This window comes from Cygnus atratus, chromosome 10 (genome assembly GCF_013377495.2).
Source record: "Cygnus atratus isolate AKBS03 ecotype Queensland, Australia chromosome 10, CAtr_DNAZoo_HiC_assembly, whole genome shotgun sequence".
NCBI lineage: Eukaryota > Metazoa > Chordata > Aves > Anseriformes > Anatidae > Cygnus > Cygnus atratus.
This window is the reverse complement of record NC_066371.1, coordinates 18,412,445-18,431,818: the sequence shown is the minus strand read 5'-3', so window position 1 is coordinate 18,431,818 and position 19,374 is coordinate 18,412,445. Positions and strand designations below refer to the sequence as shown.

At 37.8% G+C, this 19,374-nt stretch overlaps 1 protein-coding gene across 1 annotated transcript; it reads left to right on the top strand.

Annotated features, from left to right (window-relative positions):
- Positions 1–4,026: 4,026 nt before the first annotated feature.
- On the top strand, positions 4,027–6,568 carry GP9 (glycoprotein IX platelet). The gene is made up of 2 exons (XM_050712812.1): positions 4,027–4,122; positions 5,935–6,568. The coding sequence occupies exon 2, from the start codon at positions 5,942–5,944 to the stop codon at positions 6,566–6,568; it is 627 nt and encodes a 208-aa protein (XP_050568769.1). The 5' UTR covers positions 4,027–4,122; positions 5,935–5,941.
- The last annotated feature ends 12,806 nt before the right edge of the window (positions 6,569–19,374 follow it).

The window sequence follows — 19,374 nt, the reverse complement described above, 5'->3', positions numbered from 1 at the left end:
TTACTGGGTTCCCTGGTGCATGTTCAGAGCTAATTAACTGAACTGGGAGTGCAGGGAACTGCCAAGGCACAATCCTGTTGCGGGAAATACTGCCTTGACGGTGTGTCTTTTAAAAATGATGCTCTTAAGAGATTCTCTCTCTAAAAGCTTCCCCATGTACACTCTACCATTGTTGCAACTTAGCATAACTGATAGCAACATATTCTTGAGGACAGTTTGTACCCTCTATGAATATTTATTTTCTTTAACAGGCTCATGGCCCTAGGAGTTCCATAAAACACAAATATGCGATTAGCTACCTGATTTAGACACATTACATAATTCACACATTTTGTATGCCTGTTAAACCTGTATGTTATGGAAAAAAATAGTACTTTAAAAGAGTACTTCAGCCTATCTGATAATTATTTTGAATTGGTAAACTATACACAAAGGCTGTTTCAGACAGTGTATGCTCCACATTTAACAAAGAAAATAACTTGAATGACACCTAGTGGAAAGATAAGCAATAGCTGAGGATTACACAGCAAGTTTGTACCATTTTGCACAGTGAAAACAGCGAGGAGAGAGGCTCTTAATGAGAGGGCAGGCAGAGGAAAAAGTATTTGAAAAAATATTTGATAAAATCGGTGGAGTACAATTTAGGAGAATTTCCTAAATGACAAGAGTTTATCTGCCCATGTAATAATCTTCTGAGGAAATGGGATATTTGGTTTGACGCAGGCAAAATTAAATCAGGTAAAACCACCGTAAGTATGCCATTGGAAACAATACAAGAAGCAGAATATGTACAGGATGAAATTTAGAGTCCTCCTATGTATAAATACTATAATGACTTCAATAGCTTAGCCCTCTAGGGTGCAGTAGAAGGCAGGAGTACTTTGGCCCCGGGGGCTAAAATTACTCGAGATGTGAGAGAAGCCACAGAATTTCTTTAATTTCTACAGGTGATATTCCATGATGTGTGATTGAATTTCATGATTAATATCCTTTCTTTTGTTCTTTTTGCTTATTTGCATAATTCATGAATTTCCAGTGACTCTCATCAATTTATAAAGAAATATTCTGATTAGTGTTGTCAGCAACCTATTTGAAAGTACAAAAGAACAGATTTAATCATTGTGATAGAATTCAGATGAGAAGCACTTTTGATCTCTGACAGTGATGAGCAAGTTTTGTCAGCATTGGAAATGGGAATAGGTCTTGAAAAGGATTTTTTTCTTTCTATGTCAAGAATAGGTCATTCACAACAATGAATGACTATAACTCCTTAAAACCTTTTATAAAAGATAATAGCATATTCTGCCTGAATTTTCTCTTAGTAGACAAGGCATTTGATCTGCACATTTAGCTTTAACTTGCAGCTTGTATCTGTAACTGCAAGCAAGCCAGGAATCCCCCCTCTCCAACTTTTTTTCTCCCTGTAGAAGCAGTCAGAAGCAGCAGTCACGTAACGGACGGGAAACGTCAAGGCCTCAAAAGAAAGCTACTCCAGAGAAATGTACTTTCAGGAAGCAAGGTAATGAGGTTTGGTTTGGGAAACAAGAATGATCAGAAATACCTCACAGCTGAGGAGCCTGACAGCCTTTTTCATTCACAGAAAGTTCAAATACATTCACTCTGTGAAAAATACGTTTTCAGATTATAATATATTGTAACAAGATTATAGCAGATTATAACTTTGTTTTCCTAATCAGCTCTTAATAAATCCTCTTAAAAGAAGAACTGTCATTTGGCCTACAAAAAGCTATAGCCCTAAATGATAAATGTTAATGCCTTGTATTTTGAGCTTTGCTTCTGCCAGATATTCACTGCACACATTTACAGCCCTTTGAGTGGAAGAAAGGCTCTCAGTCCTCATCAAAAGTAAGAGACTCAACGTGACCAGCTACTTCTCCAACCATGTGTAATGCAGCACCCAGAGGAACACGGGACCACCTTCGTAAAAATCCCCCCCAGCACAGAACCTGAGTAGGGGTTCCAAAGGATTCCAATTATGTTGCATCTGTTTTGATGCTATCAGATGCAGCATTTGATTCCACTGTGTAACAGCAAGTTTTGTGTTCCGTGGCAGCATTCCTTACTTTGTGTCATTGATAGTGTGATACAGGAAACAAGCATGGATAAAGACAGGCATTTATGAAATCTATGGTCTAGTGGCATGCTTTAGTTTTTTAAAGCGTGTTTGGTGTTAAAGAAAGAAAAAAAATTCACAATCTCATCAATAGATCTTTCTGTGAAAGAGAACCATCCAAGCAATACATACATTCACACACACGATTTACCTTTTAGTCAATAAGCAATTACCTCACTTCAAATATTTGGTCTTTCTCTTTCCTCTAAAAGCAACTTGAAACCAAATACCTCAAGAGCAAACCCTTTATTTTCCTTTTTTAGAACATTTTAATCTGACCTCTTGTTAACTGAATGCATCACCGCTATAATCAACATTTGTCACCTGAAATCTCTAATCTCTGCTGAACGTGTTTCAAAGTCATAAAGACAGACAAATGATAAACTGGTTATTCCACATACATCCCACCAACTCTTGTAGGAAACAATCCCTAAGACAGAAGGATCTTCCCATTATTAGCAGTCCACTCACAGGTCCAACTGTTGAGCATCTGACAGGCAGATGGGTTGCTCATTTAACAAGAGAAAAATTACTTTCCTCATCTTATAGGGAAAAAAAGTGAAATTCAAAAGGGGTTTTAAGTATTTTTGCCTTCACAGCAGTGTTTAAAATAACTTTTAAAGTGCTGAAGAGCAGAGATACACAGCAAGTCATTTTCTTAAGGAAGCTCCTAACAAACTTCAGGATACTGGTAAATTATTTGGACTTAATGAAGAAAAATATTTTAAATATAAATAAGAATTAAACAATAGCAATTACTATCCAAATAATCTTAAATGTCAAACATTACTCTACCTTCAAGAACAGCATGTTATAAAGAAACAACAGTTCAGAAGCAGGGCTGTACAGTACATCTACAACATACAAAACTCACCTGGGTTTCATTTCAAAATGCAGAGCACAGCTCAAAGCCTGTCTCCAAAACAACATATTAAACAAGAGCTGTCCTGAATTAAACATCAGATCCACGGCACGCTGGGTTTCCAAAAGTCAACTGCTATATTAATTCTAGTGTTCATGTTTGTAGCTAAAGCTAAGGAAAAATGTATTTCAATTCTCTACCAAATTTTCACATATGTAATAATAGAGGTAAAAACAAAATTATAGCTTTGTATCTTCCTGAATTACTGGCTTTCCACCCAAACATACACTGAGTGCCTTATGTTCTGACATGTCACGTTGCTGATATTCTCCAGCAACATGAGAGCTAAGAAATTTGCAAGGTGATAGTCCTTTTTTGAGCTAGACACATCTCTCCTAACTGGGGAGACATGGTATATAGGGAGCCAAGGACTTCCCCGTCCTCTAGGCTGTGCTATTCTAACCATGACGGCAAGTCTTCCCAGCGCACCTTCCCTGACTATTTGGGAACTCATTTCTACACCCCAGACCAAGCTACAACATTGCAAAAATAATATTTTTGCAAAACAAAACACACACACAAAAAAAAACAAACACCAAAGGAACCAAAATAGGAATTGACCCACTGATCCATGCACATGGATCCTTCATCAAACACAAGTAGCTGTGACTAAAACAAAACTACGAACTCTATTTTATGGGCTATTTTTAGCTCCCTGGTATCTTTGTTAGGCTTGTGTGTTCCCGGAGTTGAATTTGAAGCTAACTCTTAAATTTGTATGTAGATTACTACAGCTGAGGAAGAAATTTGTCAGATTTCAGGTGAATTATTTTAGGCTTTTAAATTGTCAGGTTTAATAGGAAAAGTATATTAGCAATAAAAATAACTGAAAAGCATTTCCTCTTGTCTGTAGAAAATATAAAAATGCCTCAAGCACTATATTCCCTGACACATGTCAACCACTTGACACATCTTCCACTGGGCATGGTTTCCTATTATGCGTAGGAAAAAGATTGTTGTCTTTAACCCATTTCCTTACTGACTCTATAAAGTCAGCTCTGGTTGCACTATGTACTCCAGCACTTCACCACGCAGAGGGAAAGGAAGCAAGAGGGGAAAAAGAAGGGTAAGTGGCAGTCAGGAGTCAGGCCTGACTCTCACCAGCAATTCCTTTCTGCATTTTTGCCACAGCTGTTAATTTTATTTGATTTGGAATTTCTTCCTGCCTGTCTGTTAAATCAGAAGTGGTCTTTTCTTTATATAGATATTGCTAATTTTTCAGTCAGTCCTACAGTCTATCCTTTTAAAATGTCTATTTAAAAAGAACAGCTCTAATAGATCTCTTGGAAAATATTATACAAGTATGTAGGTTCAGACCAAAGATCTTCAGACCAACTACTTGCTAACAAAGACATGGGAGCTTGTTAAGATTAATATTTCAGCTACTTTGTGATGAAGTCTGTAATTTTATGTAGCATTAATCCCACTTAAAATATAGAAATTTAGTATTTAGAATAAGAATCTAAAGATGTCCAACTTTAGGAAGCTAATTACATAGTCCTTGTAATCAAATTGAAGTAAATTAATTTAAAACAAAATCAGTCCATTTTTCCCCACACAATTTTAGTCTTAATTAAATGAAACTTCCTTGAGAAAAAAGTCCCAGCTTATTTTTTAATAAGAAAACCTTTTTTTTTTTGAATTCTAAAATCTCTTTACACTTGAAAACAATCATTTGATTTTTTTTTTTTCAAAATTCCATTCTAAATAAATAAAATTAAACTCTGGATTTACCTTATCACCTTATATATGAAAAAAACTCTTATTTTGTTGTTGTTAATAGGCCTATTATATCTGTCCACTATTTCTAAGGCTTTGTCCTGTCTAATTTTAAATCATATTCAATGTTCTTCTCATTTGTGCCTACAAAAAAAATATACAACTGCATTCACCTTCTTCAGATAAAGCGAGGCTTCTTTATGGGTGTAGTGATATAAAAACTAAACACATTTTACAGTACCTGCAGAGTAGTACCCAGGGCAATATAAACAGATATTTTTGCCTTAATATACTTATTCAAATGAATTGTAATACTTTTTTTTTTCATTATGTTATGTATTAAAATCAAAGAAAGATGGTTCCACAAACATGATTTACTCAATCTGAGCAAGAGAGTTTGTGTTTAAAATTTCAATGCAGTCCCAAGGCCTGGTATGCATTTTTAGATGCAGAGAAGTAGTAGGAAATATAGGAGGGGAATAGTTCTAGAGATTTAAAACTGCAAAATGGAAGGCACTACAGTGAAAGTCTAGTGAGAGCTACTCTGTATAACTGGGAATGACAGAGCAAAAGGGATAATTACCTTCAATCCCAAAGCATGGTTATTTAATCCCTAACAGACAAGCAGTAACGGATATGCAAAATTTCCAGTTCTCTATGCATCCAGATCTAAATTGTGCTTTCTCAGAAGTGCATGAGGGTACAAGGCAGGGGATGAGAAAACAAAGAAACAAAACCCACAATTTTTACAACATAAAAATTCCTACTTCCTGTTTAGAATCTTCATCTGCCCAGAAAGACGATTTTTAGAGGTTTACAATTATTCAGTCTTTTAAACTCAGTTTTGAAATCTTTGACACACAATTTTAACATTAGAGTCATGAAGATATAGAAACTGAATCAAAATCTTTGCCTAAAACTAACCTAGTTATCACCACCATCTCCTGGTGACATTCTGTTCCAGAACTTTGAATAACAATAAATTCTGTACAATGATGAAGGAAAAGCAATGAACTAGAGGCAAAAACTGACCTCTGTGCTCTCTCCCAGTTGCACTTACAGTACTGAAAAAGAAATAGTTGTGTTCTAGTTCTGCATTTAGACACTATCTAATTAAGGAATCATACTTATCAGATTACTATTCTTATTCTCTTGGTAGCTGAAGCATGAACAAGGCAGAATTCATCACTGCTGCAGGATTTGCCATATCATTGCTGTTCCACATGACCCAAACTGAGGTGTGTCCTCCTTCCTGCAATTGTAAGTCACTGGGAGAAACGAAGGGTTTGCAGATAGACTGCAGTTCAAGGAAGCTGAAGGAAGTGCCTGCCTTGCCCGTTAACACCAAGAGGCTTTATCTGCAGAATAACAGCCTGACCACGGTTCCTCCTGGGGCCTTGGACAGCCTGCTCAGTGTGGAGGAAGTAAAAATATTTGACAATCCTTGGAACTGTGACTGTCATATTCTGTATCTAAAATTCTGGTTAGAAGATGTCTCTGAACCCTCTCTTGCAAACATCAGATGTGCAACTCCTGCTCCTGTGAGGATGAAGCCCTTGAAGCAGCTGACTGGGAATGAGCTGGGGACCTGCAAGAAGTCTCTCCCAATCAAATGTCTTGAGTTCTTTTGGAGAGACTTAATTTTAATTGCTGCAGCAATAGTTACATTTATTTTAGTAGCATGGGCTCTGAAATTCTCAAAAAAGGTGGTCTACCAAATAAACCTACGTCGGTACACCACCAGGGGCCCTCTGTTGTGGAGGCACACCTCCAAAAACCAAAAGCTACATTGAGCTCTTCACTACCATGAGCTTGAACAGAAACATCAAACCATTCTACCACGGAAAAAGTACAGGCACTAGCAACACTAGTTGTAATGGTAAGCATGCTACAAATAGATCCCAGGACACAAAATCTTGTTCCTCCAATAGGCAAGTTTGATTTAATTTCCTTTCAAAAATAAGTTCGGTGATTTTGTGGCCTTGGTAGGGTCACACCCGTGTGCAGACAAATTCGGCTCTCTCTTCCTGGAGTTTCCCACCCGCAGAATCACTGTGCTTATATAGGCCAGCCACCGAATGTACCCCCCAGTGAATATGTCTACAGATAGACAGGTAATGAGAAAGCAACCAATAAAAATAATTTTAAATATTGTTGAATTTCCTAGAGTGAAAAATTAAAAAGAAAAAAAGGATCTACATGAAATTGAAATAAAGGATGCTTTTTGAACATTCATACTCACCCCTGTCTGATCTCTCTCACAGCTCTACAGATTTCTGACTAAAATGCTAAGAAATTTCCAGAGCTTGTCTTCCAGTTTTACTACTGACATTCAATACACTGGATTTTACGCAACAGCTTTAAAGAGGATATATTTCTCTTGTCTCTTCTTGTGCCCCCAACCTCATACAAAAATTGTTGCAGTGACTCAGGCATACCACTTTCTCCTTGACATGATTTTTTTTACAAGACTCCAAGAACAACACTTCATGCTGTACTCCCATCTGGTCTGCTCAAGCTGGGCTGGTGAGATGGGAGATCTCTGAAGGCCTTCTAATACTCACACTGCTGTTGGCAGTTCAATTCTAGACACACCTTGCTCCACATCTGAACAAGGTATTAGAGGTTATCTGCTGAAGACACTAAAGGCTGCTTGGCTCTTTACCTAGCACCTTGTTCCATGAGTGGGGTTCCTTATTAAAGCACACAATAGCCCTAGCAAAGTCACGGTTTTGCAATTACGATGTGCTGTCACTTCTGTAGGGTGAAATTCACCCCAGCCACAAACATGCAAATTAAAGACAGCAGAAGTGCACAGGGACATTTCCATGTCCCTCTTGCTCCCGCCAAAGCACTTTAGCAAGACGGCTTCACACTGTCAGTGCTGACTGGACATGACGTTCCCAGACAGCTTTAGAAAAGGCACATTACTGCCTGCAATATACCTTCACTGCTGGCCCTCTCTTCCTCCTGCACCAGCAGGGAGAGGCCAGTGTGAGACATCGCCACTTGTTAGCCTACGCTGACACCAGGTTAGGGTGAGTCACTTGCCCCTCTGAGCGATACAAGGAACGGCCACCAAGAACTGCTGAGAGAACTTTTCACGAACCACAAAGCGATTTGGGGAAAAGGCATGCACCACACATAGAGGGTTATACAAGTTAGTAACAAATTGTAGCAGGGGGCTTTAGATTAAGAAAAGGAAAGTAACAGTAAGGTGCTGTGCTGTGAAATCATGAATGATCTGGGAGACAACATGTACATTGCAATGTTAACATCTGCAAAGGATACACAGTGGGGAGCAAGAGAGAAGTCATAAATGCAAAGAGCAGTGGGTTACACGGAGTGCCAACCAAATGCAACATCATGCATTGAGAAAAAAAGATGAGGTTGAGGACTTGGTTCAAGGTAGCTAATAATTTGGGAATTGTGATCCCTCATGTACAGCATCACAGCAAAGTGCTAACATGATCTTTTGTTAAAATAGGGAATATCATTTAAGGACAAAGATTTATTTACTTCCATGTTTAGACGAGCTACAGTACTTCAGTATCAATGTCTACAAATCAAGAAGGATCAGCTGCAGAAAAATCAGAAAAACAAAAACAAACAAACAAACAAACAAAAAACAGAAACAAAAACAATGCAAATAAAGGATAGGATAATATATCTTAAGAGGAGCTGAATCCATTTAATAAAGAGGAATTTAAGGAATGACAAGATCACAGCTTGTCAAATCTACATAAAGAGAAACTCGTTAACAAAAGGCTGGAAGTAGAAATTAGAACATCAGGCTAGAAACAGGGCTCAAAGTTTAACAGTGAATTCACCGTGACATTTGACCTGTTTCAGTGTTTAGTTTGAAAATAACTATATAACTAATATTTTCAAACTAACCACTGAAACAGCTCAAACGGCATGGTGAACCTGACAGCTTAAAACCACCATTGGACTTTTTTTTTAAATCAGCAGACACTACCTGAAGTAGAAACTATTTTAATAGAATTATATGTCACATTTACCTAAAAGCTTACAGCTATTTTTATTCCGTTGGGCATCTGCAAAATTAACAGTGGGACAGCCCTTGACAAGAGAGGCCACGGTGACAGCGCATCACGGGGACATCCGCAGAGCGCCCTGGCAGCGCCTCAGAGGAGCTCAGCAGTGCTGACCAAGCCATCCTCCCGCAGCAGTAATATTCCACCCTACTTTCTCCAAATGCGTATTCATCTTCCTAACCAGGAGTACTCCAGCTGCAGCACTGAATTTGCTTTTTACAAAGTGTTGCAACACTGCTTCAGGAAGTGAACAACATAACCTAGAAATGGCAAGGCTCTGGTCTCAGACCACAGTAAAATTGTGTCGTTAGATTTATGTATACATTTCAATCAGATGGGCACAAACCTTCAGAATTTCTCTGGCATTATTTAATGATGTTCCACATAAATAACTTCTGCAGAAAAGAATTTCAAAGAAGCATATGTGAACATAATGGTGCTTGCACTTATATAATTTTAGACTATCTTCTCTGCACTGAGCTTTTCAAAGTCTTTAAAAGGCACTTTAAAAGTACCACCATTTTGTCATAATGCAGAACATTACAGAAGAAATACTCTCTACAGTCTCTCATGGAGAGTTCCTAAATGATATTTCTTGTTTCCCTGAAATAAAATAAATCATTAACACTAAAAGCATGTAACTCTTTTGTGCCTACAAACCTAGATAAGTATTTTTATTCCTGTCATAAAAACAGGCCATTTGAATGGATGTAGCCCAGGACCTATACCAAAACAACATTTAATACACAGGTGAATGGACGAAGTTTAAGTATGCATTGGAGCGCAGTCAACTTGAAAATTTGCTAGTGTAGATAAAATAGTAACCTGCTTTATTGTATAGCTTTACTTGTACAAACATACAAAAATGAGCAATTAGCAAACATCTGTGCTTATACCAAACACCACATTAAGCAACAAACACAGAATACAGAAAAAATAGTGTTTGAGAGAACAGGTTTTCTGGCCTCACTAAAGGAAAGAAGAGAGAATCTCCCCCATGACAGTATTTCACATTCCACTACAACAGAGTTGTGTTTATCACTTGTGAACCATTTGCTTGTATCTGAAAAAACGCTGAAGAGAGGAAAGCTGGAACTGTTAACTAAAGGCTCAAGAGCAACATTCATACGTTTATCTGGCAAGGCCACGATGTCGTGCTTAAGCCATACAACTCCATCAAATTGCATAACAATATGCAAAGACAAGAAAATACAATGTCAGCTACCTAAAAAACAGCATGAAGTATTCTCAAATGCATTTGTAAGGATCCCAGAATGTATTACTATATCAAGCTGGAAAAGGGTGCACCAGTAACATGTAGGTATTCACATTCTCCTACAACTTACAGTAAGTGCAATGCTTTAAAAAGCTGGATGCAATCTTTGGTAACTCAGGCACAACTGCTAGGGTTAACTACAACTAAAGAAGTTCTGAGTTTTTCAATATTTAGCAAGACAAGTAGTCACACGCTGAAATATTGAGCATGAATAAAAAATTTATTTGTAAACAGTTCACTGTAATATGCAGAGCAGATTTGTGTACACTGCAATTCAATTAACACGGCACATATTTGTGGGGTTTGTTTATTAAATAGAATGGTAGGTGGATCACAGTGTTCTTGAAATGCTTAATATGCAATGGAAATAACATGGACATTGGTTTCTCCTAACCTTGGAATATTGGATTGCAGAAAACACAGCCTTACCACATGGCATGTAACATTCAGTATTTGGTTCTACTAACAGGTATATTTAAAACAATTCCCGGGGTAATATTACCCTTTAAGATGACTTTTAGTCAAGTGTGATGAAGCTAAAATTTTAAGTGCTGCCTAACAGATGAAATTTTTCATATCCCCTTTTTGCCCTTATTGTTTGCTTGCTACCGCAAAGGCCATCATCAAAAGCGTGAGTCACAGATAGTCCCGGAAGAGCCGATTTTTATCCTTCAGTGCCTGCCTCTACATCCACTCCAAAAAGAGGAAGCCTGTTTTCACTAGGTACATCATAAAGCTGTTTGCAGTTATTTTTGGCAAAGCTAGAAAGGAAAACCAGTCTGCATTGTAGCTCTATTTTAAAATTCCTACTGACTCAAAATCTGGCCCAAAAAAAGGGCATCTCAGTGGGGAGCTAATTAATTTTTAAATAAAATATGTTTACTATAGTGCATGGTTTTTGCCTAAATATCCTTAATTCAGATTCTGGAAATGGAATACATCTTTTCTAATTGCATCACTGCTAGGTGAGACAATTATTTCATTTTTAAACAAAAAATCAAAATGTATCCAGTTCTTCTTACCCCATTTTCAATTATTTTCTAATATCTTTGAGCACGGGCTTGAATTGCAGACTACCAGGCAATATCCATTGTGTCAATATCCATTGACACAATTCCTTTCTTGAATGCTGCACTTTTATTTGTGTGATTCCTTTTCACAACACTAAGTCACTAAGGAGCAGATCCTGGCCTGTAATAGAACAGTTTACACAGACATGTTATGAAACCGACTGAATACCCTGTTATCCCTTGCTCAGGACTTGGATATAATTATGCTCCCTGGTAATGAATATCTTAAAGAGTGAATAAATGAACAATAAATGGCTGTTGTTCCATGTCAAAAAAAAAGTGATTATTTTACTCTATCCCCTTGTAGATTAGTTCTCTCACAAAACTCAGAACCATACCCTTGCCTTATGGCACTGACAGGTCCTCAAGAAGGAGCAAAGTCAAACCTTCCAGTCCACCACAGGATAAACATTTCACAGCTAGGCTGTGAAAAAGTATGTTACCCATCTTGTTATTGAGTAGGGAACTACAGTGTCCAAGGCTAGCATTTTAGCTCTTTTTAAACCTCCTTTGGCTTTAGTGTATTAGCAATTGGAACTTTATAGTCATTTGAGGCTCTCAATGAAAATATCCCTCTGACTGCGGTGCTCCTGAAAGCCCAGTGAAATTGGAGATAAATTCCCTCTGAAGTGCTTATAGGTTTCATCTGGATTGTTGCGCACAACCTTCATGCTAGGGTTACACACACATCACACAATACTATTCTCCATTGTGTGTAATTAACTTAAGGCCATTATTACTAATGTAAGGCCATTATTTTGAGGAATGTGCTAACGATCAGCTTTGGAGCTGTATAATGTAAAACACCAAAAAGCTCACTCTGTAAAAATTACCACATCTCAGCTCAAAGTAGTCTGAAAGGCTACACTATGTCAAATACAACTGCCTCTGTACATTAACAGAGTCAAACTGTAGTATCATTATGCAGTTATTCAGACTCGGCAGTTTTGTTTTGCATCACTAATGCCCTTCTTCTGAATGCAGCCACTCTGGATCTGTATTCTGAAGTTAGCTACAAATAATGTTTTCTTCACCAGAGGTAGATTGGTACTTGAGAATTAAAGCATTTTTGCTCATTTACAAGATTGCAAGCAACAAGGAAAACAAAACAAAACAAAACTCTGAAAGAATGTGAAAAAGAAAACAAAAGCACAATTTTTGCTTGGGCAGCAGTAGGCTACTCGGGTCACTGCAGCTCCTCAGAAGAAACCACAGCAAGAGCAGAGTAACCTGGGGAGTAACTGCACAAAGGAAAGAGCACCCTGGATTTGAAGGCTGGAACTAAGCAGGAAAGCAAGCAAGAAATCTGGTATTTTTGGAATGGACAGCTGACATGCCACCTTAAAAAAAAATAAATAAAAAATCCAACACCCTTCTGCTGCACTCACAGGACAGGTGGCTGGACAACTGACAGCAACAAAGGTACAAGCCACACCAACAGGAAGGGCTCAGTATTTCTAGGCTCTGCACCATGCTGGTGCACATAGCTACATGGCCTGTGGAATGGAGCCCGCTCGTCTTCCTGCCTTGGCACAAGTGTCTGCTTGCAAAAGAGAAGAGCAAGTGCATGTCTGTGATGTAAGTAATTTTAGAGCTGAAGTTAAGTTTATTTATGGCAAAAGTACATGTTTACTGTAAAGAAAAAAAAATCCACATGCTGTGGCTTTACTGAATTTGCTTGATCTTTTTACTCATATTTACTAAGGACACCAGTATTTTGAGACTATAAATTTCTTGTGTTTCAAATGCCACTTTTCTGCAGGTGAAAGAGTGATTGCATTTGTCAAATACTGATGCCATAAGTGAGTCTGCAAAACTGCCCATATACAGCACTAATCTTCCCCCCCCCCCTTTTTTTTTTTTTACTTCAACGGGAGAAATTGACTATGTTGAAAAATTAAGAAGTCCTGTCTAATGATTACTTTAAGCTTATTGTAATATTTTCTCTCTTCAGAGCACTATGCAAAACAGTTCGCAAAAGCCCTTAGTCTGTTGCTCAAACCCATGTATATATTCTGTTATTGAACCCAATTAAATTTAGGTTACACTCAATATTGCGAGCATGACAACAAATTGCTTTAGTTGCATAACGGCCACACGGCTGCTTTTTATACTGAACTCCTTCCCCAGGGCAATTTACTCCCTGACATACCCTCTCCGAGTGCCTTCCCTGGTGGCACATTCTCAGCTTATCCAAACGACTGCCCATGGGCAGCAGCACTGAGGTCACTTCAGCAGGCTGATGGCTCCTTACTGACATGGCAATTCCTTTTAGGCAAAATAAATCTGAGGTACCTGACAAAAGTTCATTCAGATTTCATTTAGTTTTGGTTATGAATTTCTTGTTTGACCATCAAGCATCCAGTCCTTTGATAACCTACAGTTATTAAAGTTTAATTGCATTTTTTTACCCAGATGTGTTCTGTGGGAAAAGTGGATGGAGGCCTGTTCCCTCTAAAGTGTAGTACTGCATGCTAAGGAAATGCAGAGCATTCATCTTAGTCCAGGAAATAATAAAATAAAAATCACATGAAGCCCATTCTTAAACAGCCTTGGTGTAAAGGGAAGGAAGTCTTTAGGGGCCAGAAGGTTTTGCCTCTGATGCTATTAGGTTATTTTTTCCTAGGATTCATATATTGCCTCTTATAACCACAGAGAAGGCACATGAAATCTCCTACAGACACATCTATATAAAATCTCCCATGCCACTCATTCATGTCAGTAGCAGCACGAAGCAGTGGAAGAATGTGGCAACTACCACATCATAAGGGGTTGCCTTCAAGATGCCAGAGCACTCGGAAGCGAGCATGTTTGACTTCCCTGAGTTTAGAAGACAACTGCAAAACCTGATAGCTTAATTTTCAGGTACACCTAGGAAAAGCTGTGTTATTAGAAAGATTGGAATCAAAACAGCAGCAATTTCAGCCTGAAGGAAAAGAGCAACTGCAGTTCACAAAAGACCACAAACTGTGGATAATAGAACCTTCGAAATCCTGGAGTAATTGCTTTAACTTCAGTAACAGCTTAGGCAGACAAGGACAGCTCTGAAACTGGACCAACGTTGTCACCTAGTGGCTGCTGAGAAGCAAGACGTTTTCCTTGAAGCTCGTCACCCTTTCATGTCAAGATCTCAGTAATGGGATGTGATGGAGTGATTTTCCAAACAAGGAACCAATTGCAGCTAGCTCCTTCTAGAGTCTTAATGCAGGCTTTCTGTCAGGAGGTGCCAGATGTTACAGAACACGAATGGTTTTCTCCTGACAGACAGAAACCTGAAGATACCATACTTTTGGACATTGGGCAATACAACCTCCATTTATTTTCCTCACTGTGATTAACACTTTTTAGACCTGCCTGAAGTTTTCTGTTACTACAACTCTCAAAGACACAGCTCAATCTTCATATTAAAACCAAACATGTTTTCTTTCTTCTGATCTCCTAAAGTCTTGGAGAACTTTAATTTAAGTGATGATTTGATTGATCACTTTGGCACTGTAACTTCATTCTATCAAAGTACAACAAAATAAAGAAGACAATGTAAATTAAGTAAATAAACCAAAGACACTGAAGCAAACAGCACTTTTTTATCATCATTGCTTCCCTGTTCCTGAAAATCTGCAACAGATCTTAACAAGGGAGATTGTTTCTGAAAGAGGAATCAAAATTCAATAAAATCAATCCAAAAATAAAACAATTTTTAAAACCTCTGGCAATCGATGGGAGCAGCCATAAAGGTGATCTGCCTGTACGGGGGAAAATACTGACAGAAAAGGTCTGCTAAAACACTGGCACAGGACAGCGCCTGCCAGCCTGGGATTAGACCTGTAAACCAGGAGCATCCCTGAGCAGCACCGCTGGCCTCTGAAGTGCGGCTGGATACCTGAGAACCTGGGAGATCCTGAAGATACCATAGGTAAGGGCAAAACATGGAACTGTGACAGCAGCTTATTGTCTGGCAAGGTGAACAATACTCTGGAAACGGGGAAATACGCTGAGAAAGTAGGAATCAACAACTGCTACTGGCTGGTTTAGCTAAGATAACAGAAAAATAAGTCTGAGAAAAGTAAAATTTTGTCAGAGAGAAGAGGAAACATCATCATCTATTGGCAGTCCCAGGTAAAAAGTAGAAATTAGCAGCACCTATTGGTTAGTCTAAGTAGTGATGTCCTAAGCCCTCTTAGGTCTCTATAATATAAAGATTACTTGTTTGTTACCCAAAATGGAGCTTCTCTCTCTGAGAACTCCCTGTGCAGTTTTTGGTGCAGGATTTCCTGGCAGGACACCTGGCTGGCTCCAAACTCCGGGACACAGATCGTCTGTGAGGTGAGATTTCGTCTGCAGTCACTTGGCCCCACACCTGGAATGGATATGACAAGCACCTGGTACCAGCAATATTTTTATAGTAATTACATAAGTAATTAATCACAATTACATTTGCTGCTTCACCAGTGAGAAATTTGTAGTAACTTGTAATATTGAAATATATACACTTGCTGCTACTAGTGATTGCCACTGCCATTGAAAATATATGTATTCTCGCTTTTCTGGTAATAAGTTTGTAATAGCTGATATAGTTATTTGCTTTATTAATCAGAAGTACACTTGCTAGTGGTTATTTCTAGTAATCTCTAATAAAGTAAAGAAATTTAGGAAATAAAGACTCCATGTCCTTGCATGTTACCGAATACTTTGAACCCACTGTCATGGTTCCCATACATCTGCAGGGCAGGTAACCTTTAGGCCATGACATTAATCTATTAACTATCCTCAATAAAGCAAGAGAAGGGTTTTTAGATTTCAAGTTTAGAAATTATGATCTGTTAATATGTTTTGCATAAAAATACAAAGCACAATTTTTCTTGAGCATGTGGGTTACACATCTTTCACACTCTTTACTTGAGCTAGCTTGAGGTCAATGTATTTTCAAGAACCTCTTCAGGGAAAACAACACCATCTGAATAGGGATGATGATAATGACACATTCATGTTACAGATGGTAGTTTCACATTTACAGCAAATTTCAGCAAAGGAACTCAACGTGTTTTGGAAGCACTGGCTGACTGCATGTTGCTGCAGAAGCCATGCCAAAAAGCACCAATTTTATGGCCCCCATCTTGCCTCCTGATCAACACAAACAAATCCTTATTGCCAAATAAATTCCCACCAGCCTAACAGGATGAGCTCTGTTTAACAGACAAAGAGCTATCAGAGAGAATCCAACCACAGAATCTCAGGCAAAACACAGAGAGCTGGGGAAAAGAAGTGAGAGCTGATTACTCTTCATTTTTCTGCTCGTGTTCAAAACAGCTGGTTTATTTTATTTATTAGGCTCATGGGTGTAAAAAACACCACCTTTTTTGTGTAACCTGAATGAATTTTAGGTTAGTCTGGGAAAATTCTGTTTTCAACACTTGTATGGTTCAAGAAATGATTTTTCTAAGGGGTTTAACTATAGCAACAGAGCAATAAAGGTACTGTGGTGCTGGAAGAGCCCCTTCCTTGAAGCTGTAGGAGTACTTCACCTCCCTTATCCCCTGTCAAGGGCACAGCTCTGGATTATTAGTTCAAAAAGGCTTGTAATTTATGAAGCAGAGATTGGTGCAAATGCCACTTTATTTTGTTTCCATTTTCTTTGAAGTTATTTTGTTTTGTTTGCTTGTTTGTTACTATTTACGAATAGACTGCAAACATGTCTTCACAAGATGGATATAAGTACTTTTTTTTTTCCTGGTTATCAAATTAAAACAAAATGTTTTACTTTGGTGTGTTGTTTCAGCGTTTTGTTGTTGTTGTTTGTTGTTGTTTTTTTTTTTTGGTTGGTTGGTTTTTTTACCACATTTGGCATGATCAAGTGGGCCTCAAATTGTTGTTCTAAGTGTTTCATAGATATTTACAATAAAATATCAACAAAAAAATGCAAACATCTAGGGACCAATCTCTTTTTTGAGCATAGGCTACTCCTTTTCATATCATAATACAGGACAAAGCACTTTCCACATGCACTTTTTTTTTTCTTTGCACGCTTGAGAACCTACTGCTGTAGAGGTAATCTGAAGCTCAAAGATAAATTACTATAAAATAGTAATAAAAAATAATCTATTCAACAGAGGAGCAAGGTTTATGCTCTTTACATTCTTTACACAAGAGCTGTGAACTTTCCAGTCTCATTAAATTTAACCGAACTGTGTAATGTAGCTATGTGCATACATGTGTACACCTATCTTTGCCAGTCTGACACCATCACTTAGAAATCAGAACCTGCAAAGGCAGCAATAAAGCCACAAAGGCTGAAATGCAACCTCTGTATTGAAAGGGATCTCAGCTACTAGTGACAGTAAGAAGTCAATGTCGAAAGAATGAGAAGGTTGATAAAGGAACCAAGCTTCCATATTAACTGTACATATCATGCAAATTAATGCAATTGAGGAAGACACTTATTAACCTTAATTAATATATGTTTTTCTGTCCTCTTAATTACAGTGAGGATTTATTTACAACACAGACTAAGTTTGGCAAATAAAGTACTAAAATTTCTATTTTTCAACACAAAGTTACAGCATGTAAACAGTTATAGAAAGTGTGATGCATCTCCCTGCATCACAGGCCATCAAACACAAATTAGGAGTTTGGTTTGCCAAAACTTTGCATGCAGAATTCAGCAAAATCTGTAAGACTCTCCTTAAATAACTGTGAAGTGTAATAGCAATGTGACAACACTGGTCAACTTCTGATTTAATAGTGTATCCAATGGAAATACACAAAAAGATTCACTAGGTTCTGGAGACCAATTAAACCATATATCTGACTAAATCTTAGCTTCAAACATTGAAATTAATTCCATTGACTTTTCCCAGATCAAAACTTTTGAGAAGAGTAGAAACAATTATCAAATAATACAGAGACTGAGGACAGCAAGGTGAGCATGCTGTTTAAATCAGCAGAACATCACCACATCACCATTACAGCTGGAAAGGCAGGCATGCTCTTGTGCTGAGTTCTCATTAAGGAGTGAAAGGATAGCAGAAGATAAACTAATGGAGTTATGAGGCCAGGTCTCTGGCTTGCGTTACCACAAACTGAATACTTCTTTTGATACACACTGCTGTCCTTGTGTTGTGCCCTTTTCCAAGTACATTCAGGTATGAAATGAATCCTCCTTCCAATTGTATGCAGCATACATACGATCATTTTCAGACCCTCATAGCATATACACAAAACAACCAAGAAGCTTTGCACTCATTTAAGGGAGATTAAATTGTACCAGTCTGCTGGTGATGATAAATTTTAATAAGATACTGAAAAAAAATGGTTAATTTTGCTAAGAATTTCCAAATGATTAAGTGAATATGAAGTGCAGAGTCTTGTATAATACCCTCCAAGCAAACTGACCATTTTGATCTTTCCCATTCTTGGGCAGATAAAAAATATAAAGGAAAGACTCACTGATCTGAGTGGGAAATTAGTTCCACTCCAAAGATGAATCCCATCTAGTACTACAACCTGACATTAGACTTCTTTGAATAACATAGCAGAATTGCCAAATGCTCAGCAGATTCACAATATATTCCAAAACTAGAAATATTTTTATACCAATCAAGTGGACATGAACTGCTTTTGCACCTCTATTTCAAAATATTTATACACATCAATGGTGTATCTATGACCATCAGTGGGTCATAGCTATCAACATCAGGTGGTAATACGGGATTGCTCTTCATTCTCATACTTACAGTTTAGTGATTCAAAATGATGTTCAATTTGCAGACTAAGAAATCAAAACAAAATCACCTTTCTACACTTGGGGGGAAAAAAATATTACCAGATTTTCTCCTTTTACGTAAGCAAGATCTGCTTGCTCCATATTTGTCTAAATCCTCTAGAGGCAGCAAAACTAAGACAAAAGATCTTGAATATATTCCATACTGGCAAAGTTACTTTGCATGTTCTAATCCCCACTGTATCTGCAAAGACAACAGTTGGCACAAACATAACTGCAGTTTGAATTTAGCCACAGCATCACTGTGCAACGGGGCTAAAGTCATAATGACTCCAGCTTGCTCTCAGAACAAAAAAAAAAAAAAAGAATTGATGAGGCTACAACTCTGGAGAGGTAAAATATATACATATATTTAATTTAGGCTGAAAAAAACAGTAGTGCCATATTTTCCTAACACCATTTTTACAGTCTATAGTTA

Excerpts from the sequence above, each read along its gene's own strand:
- GP9 (XM_050712812.1), top strand. The coding sequence starts at position 5,942 with ATGAACAAGGCAGAATTCATCACTGCTGCAGGATTTGCCATATCATTG.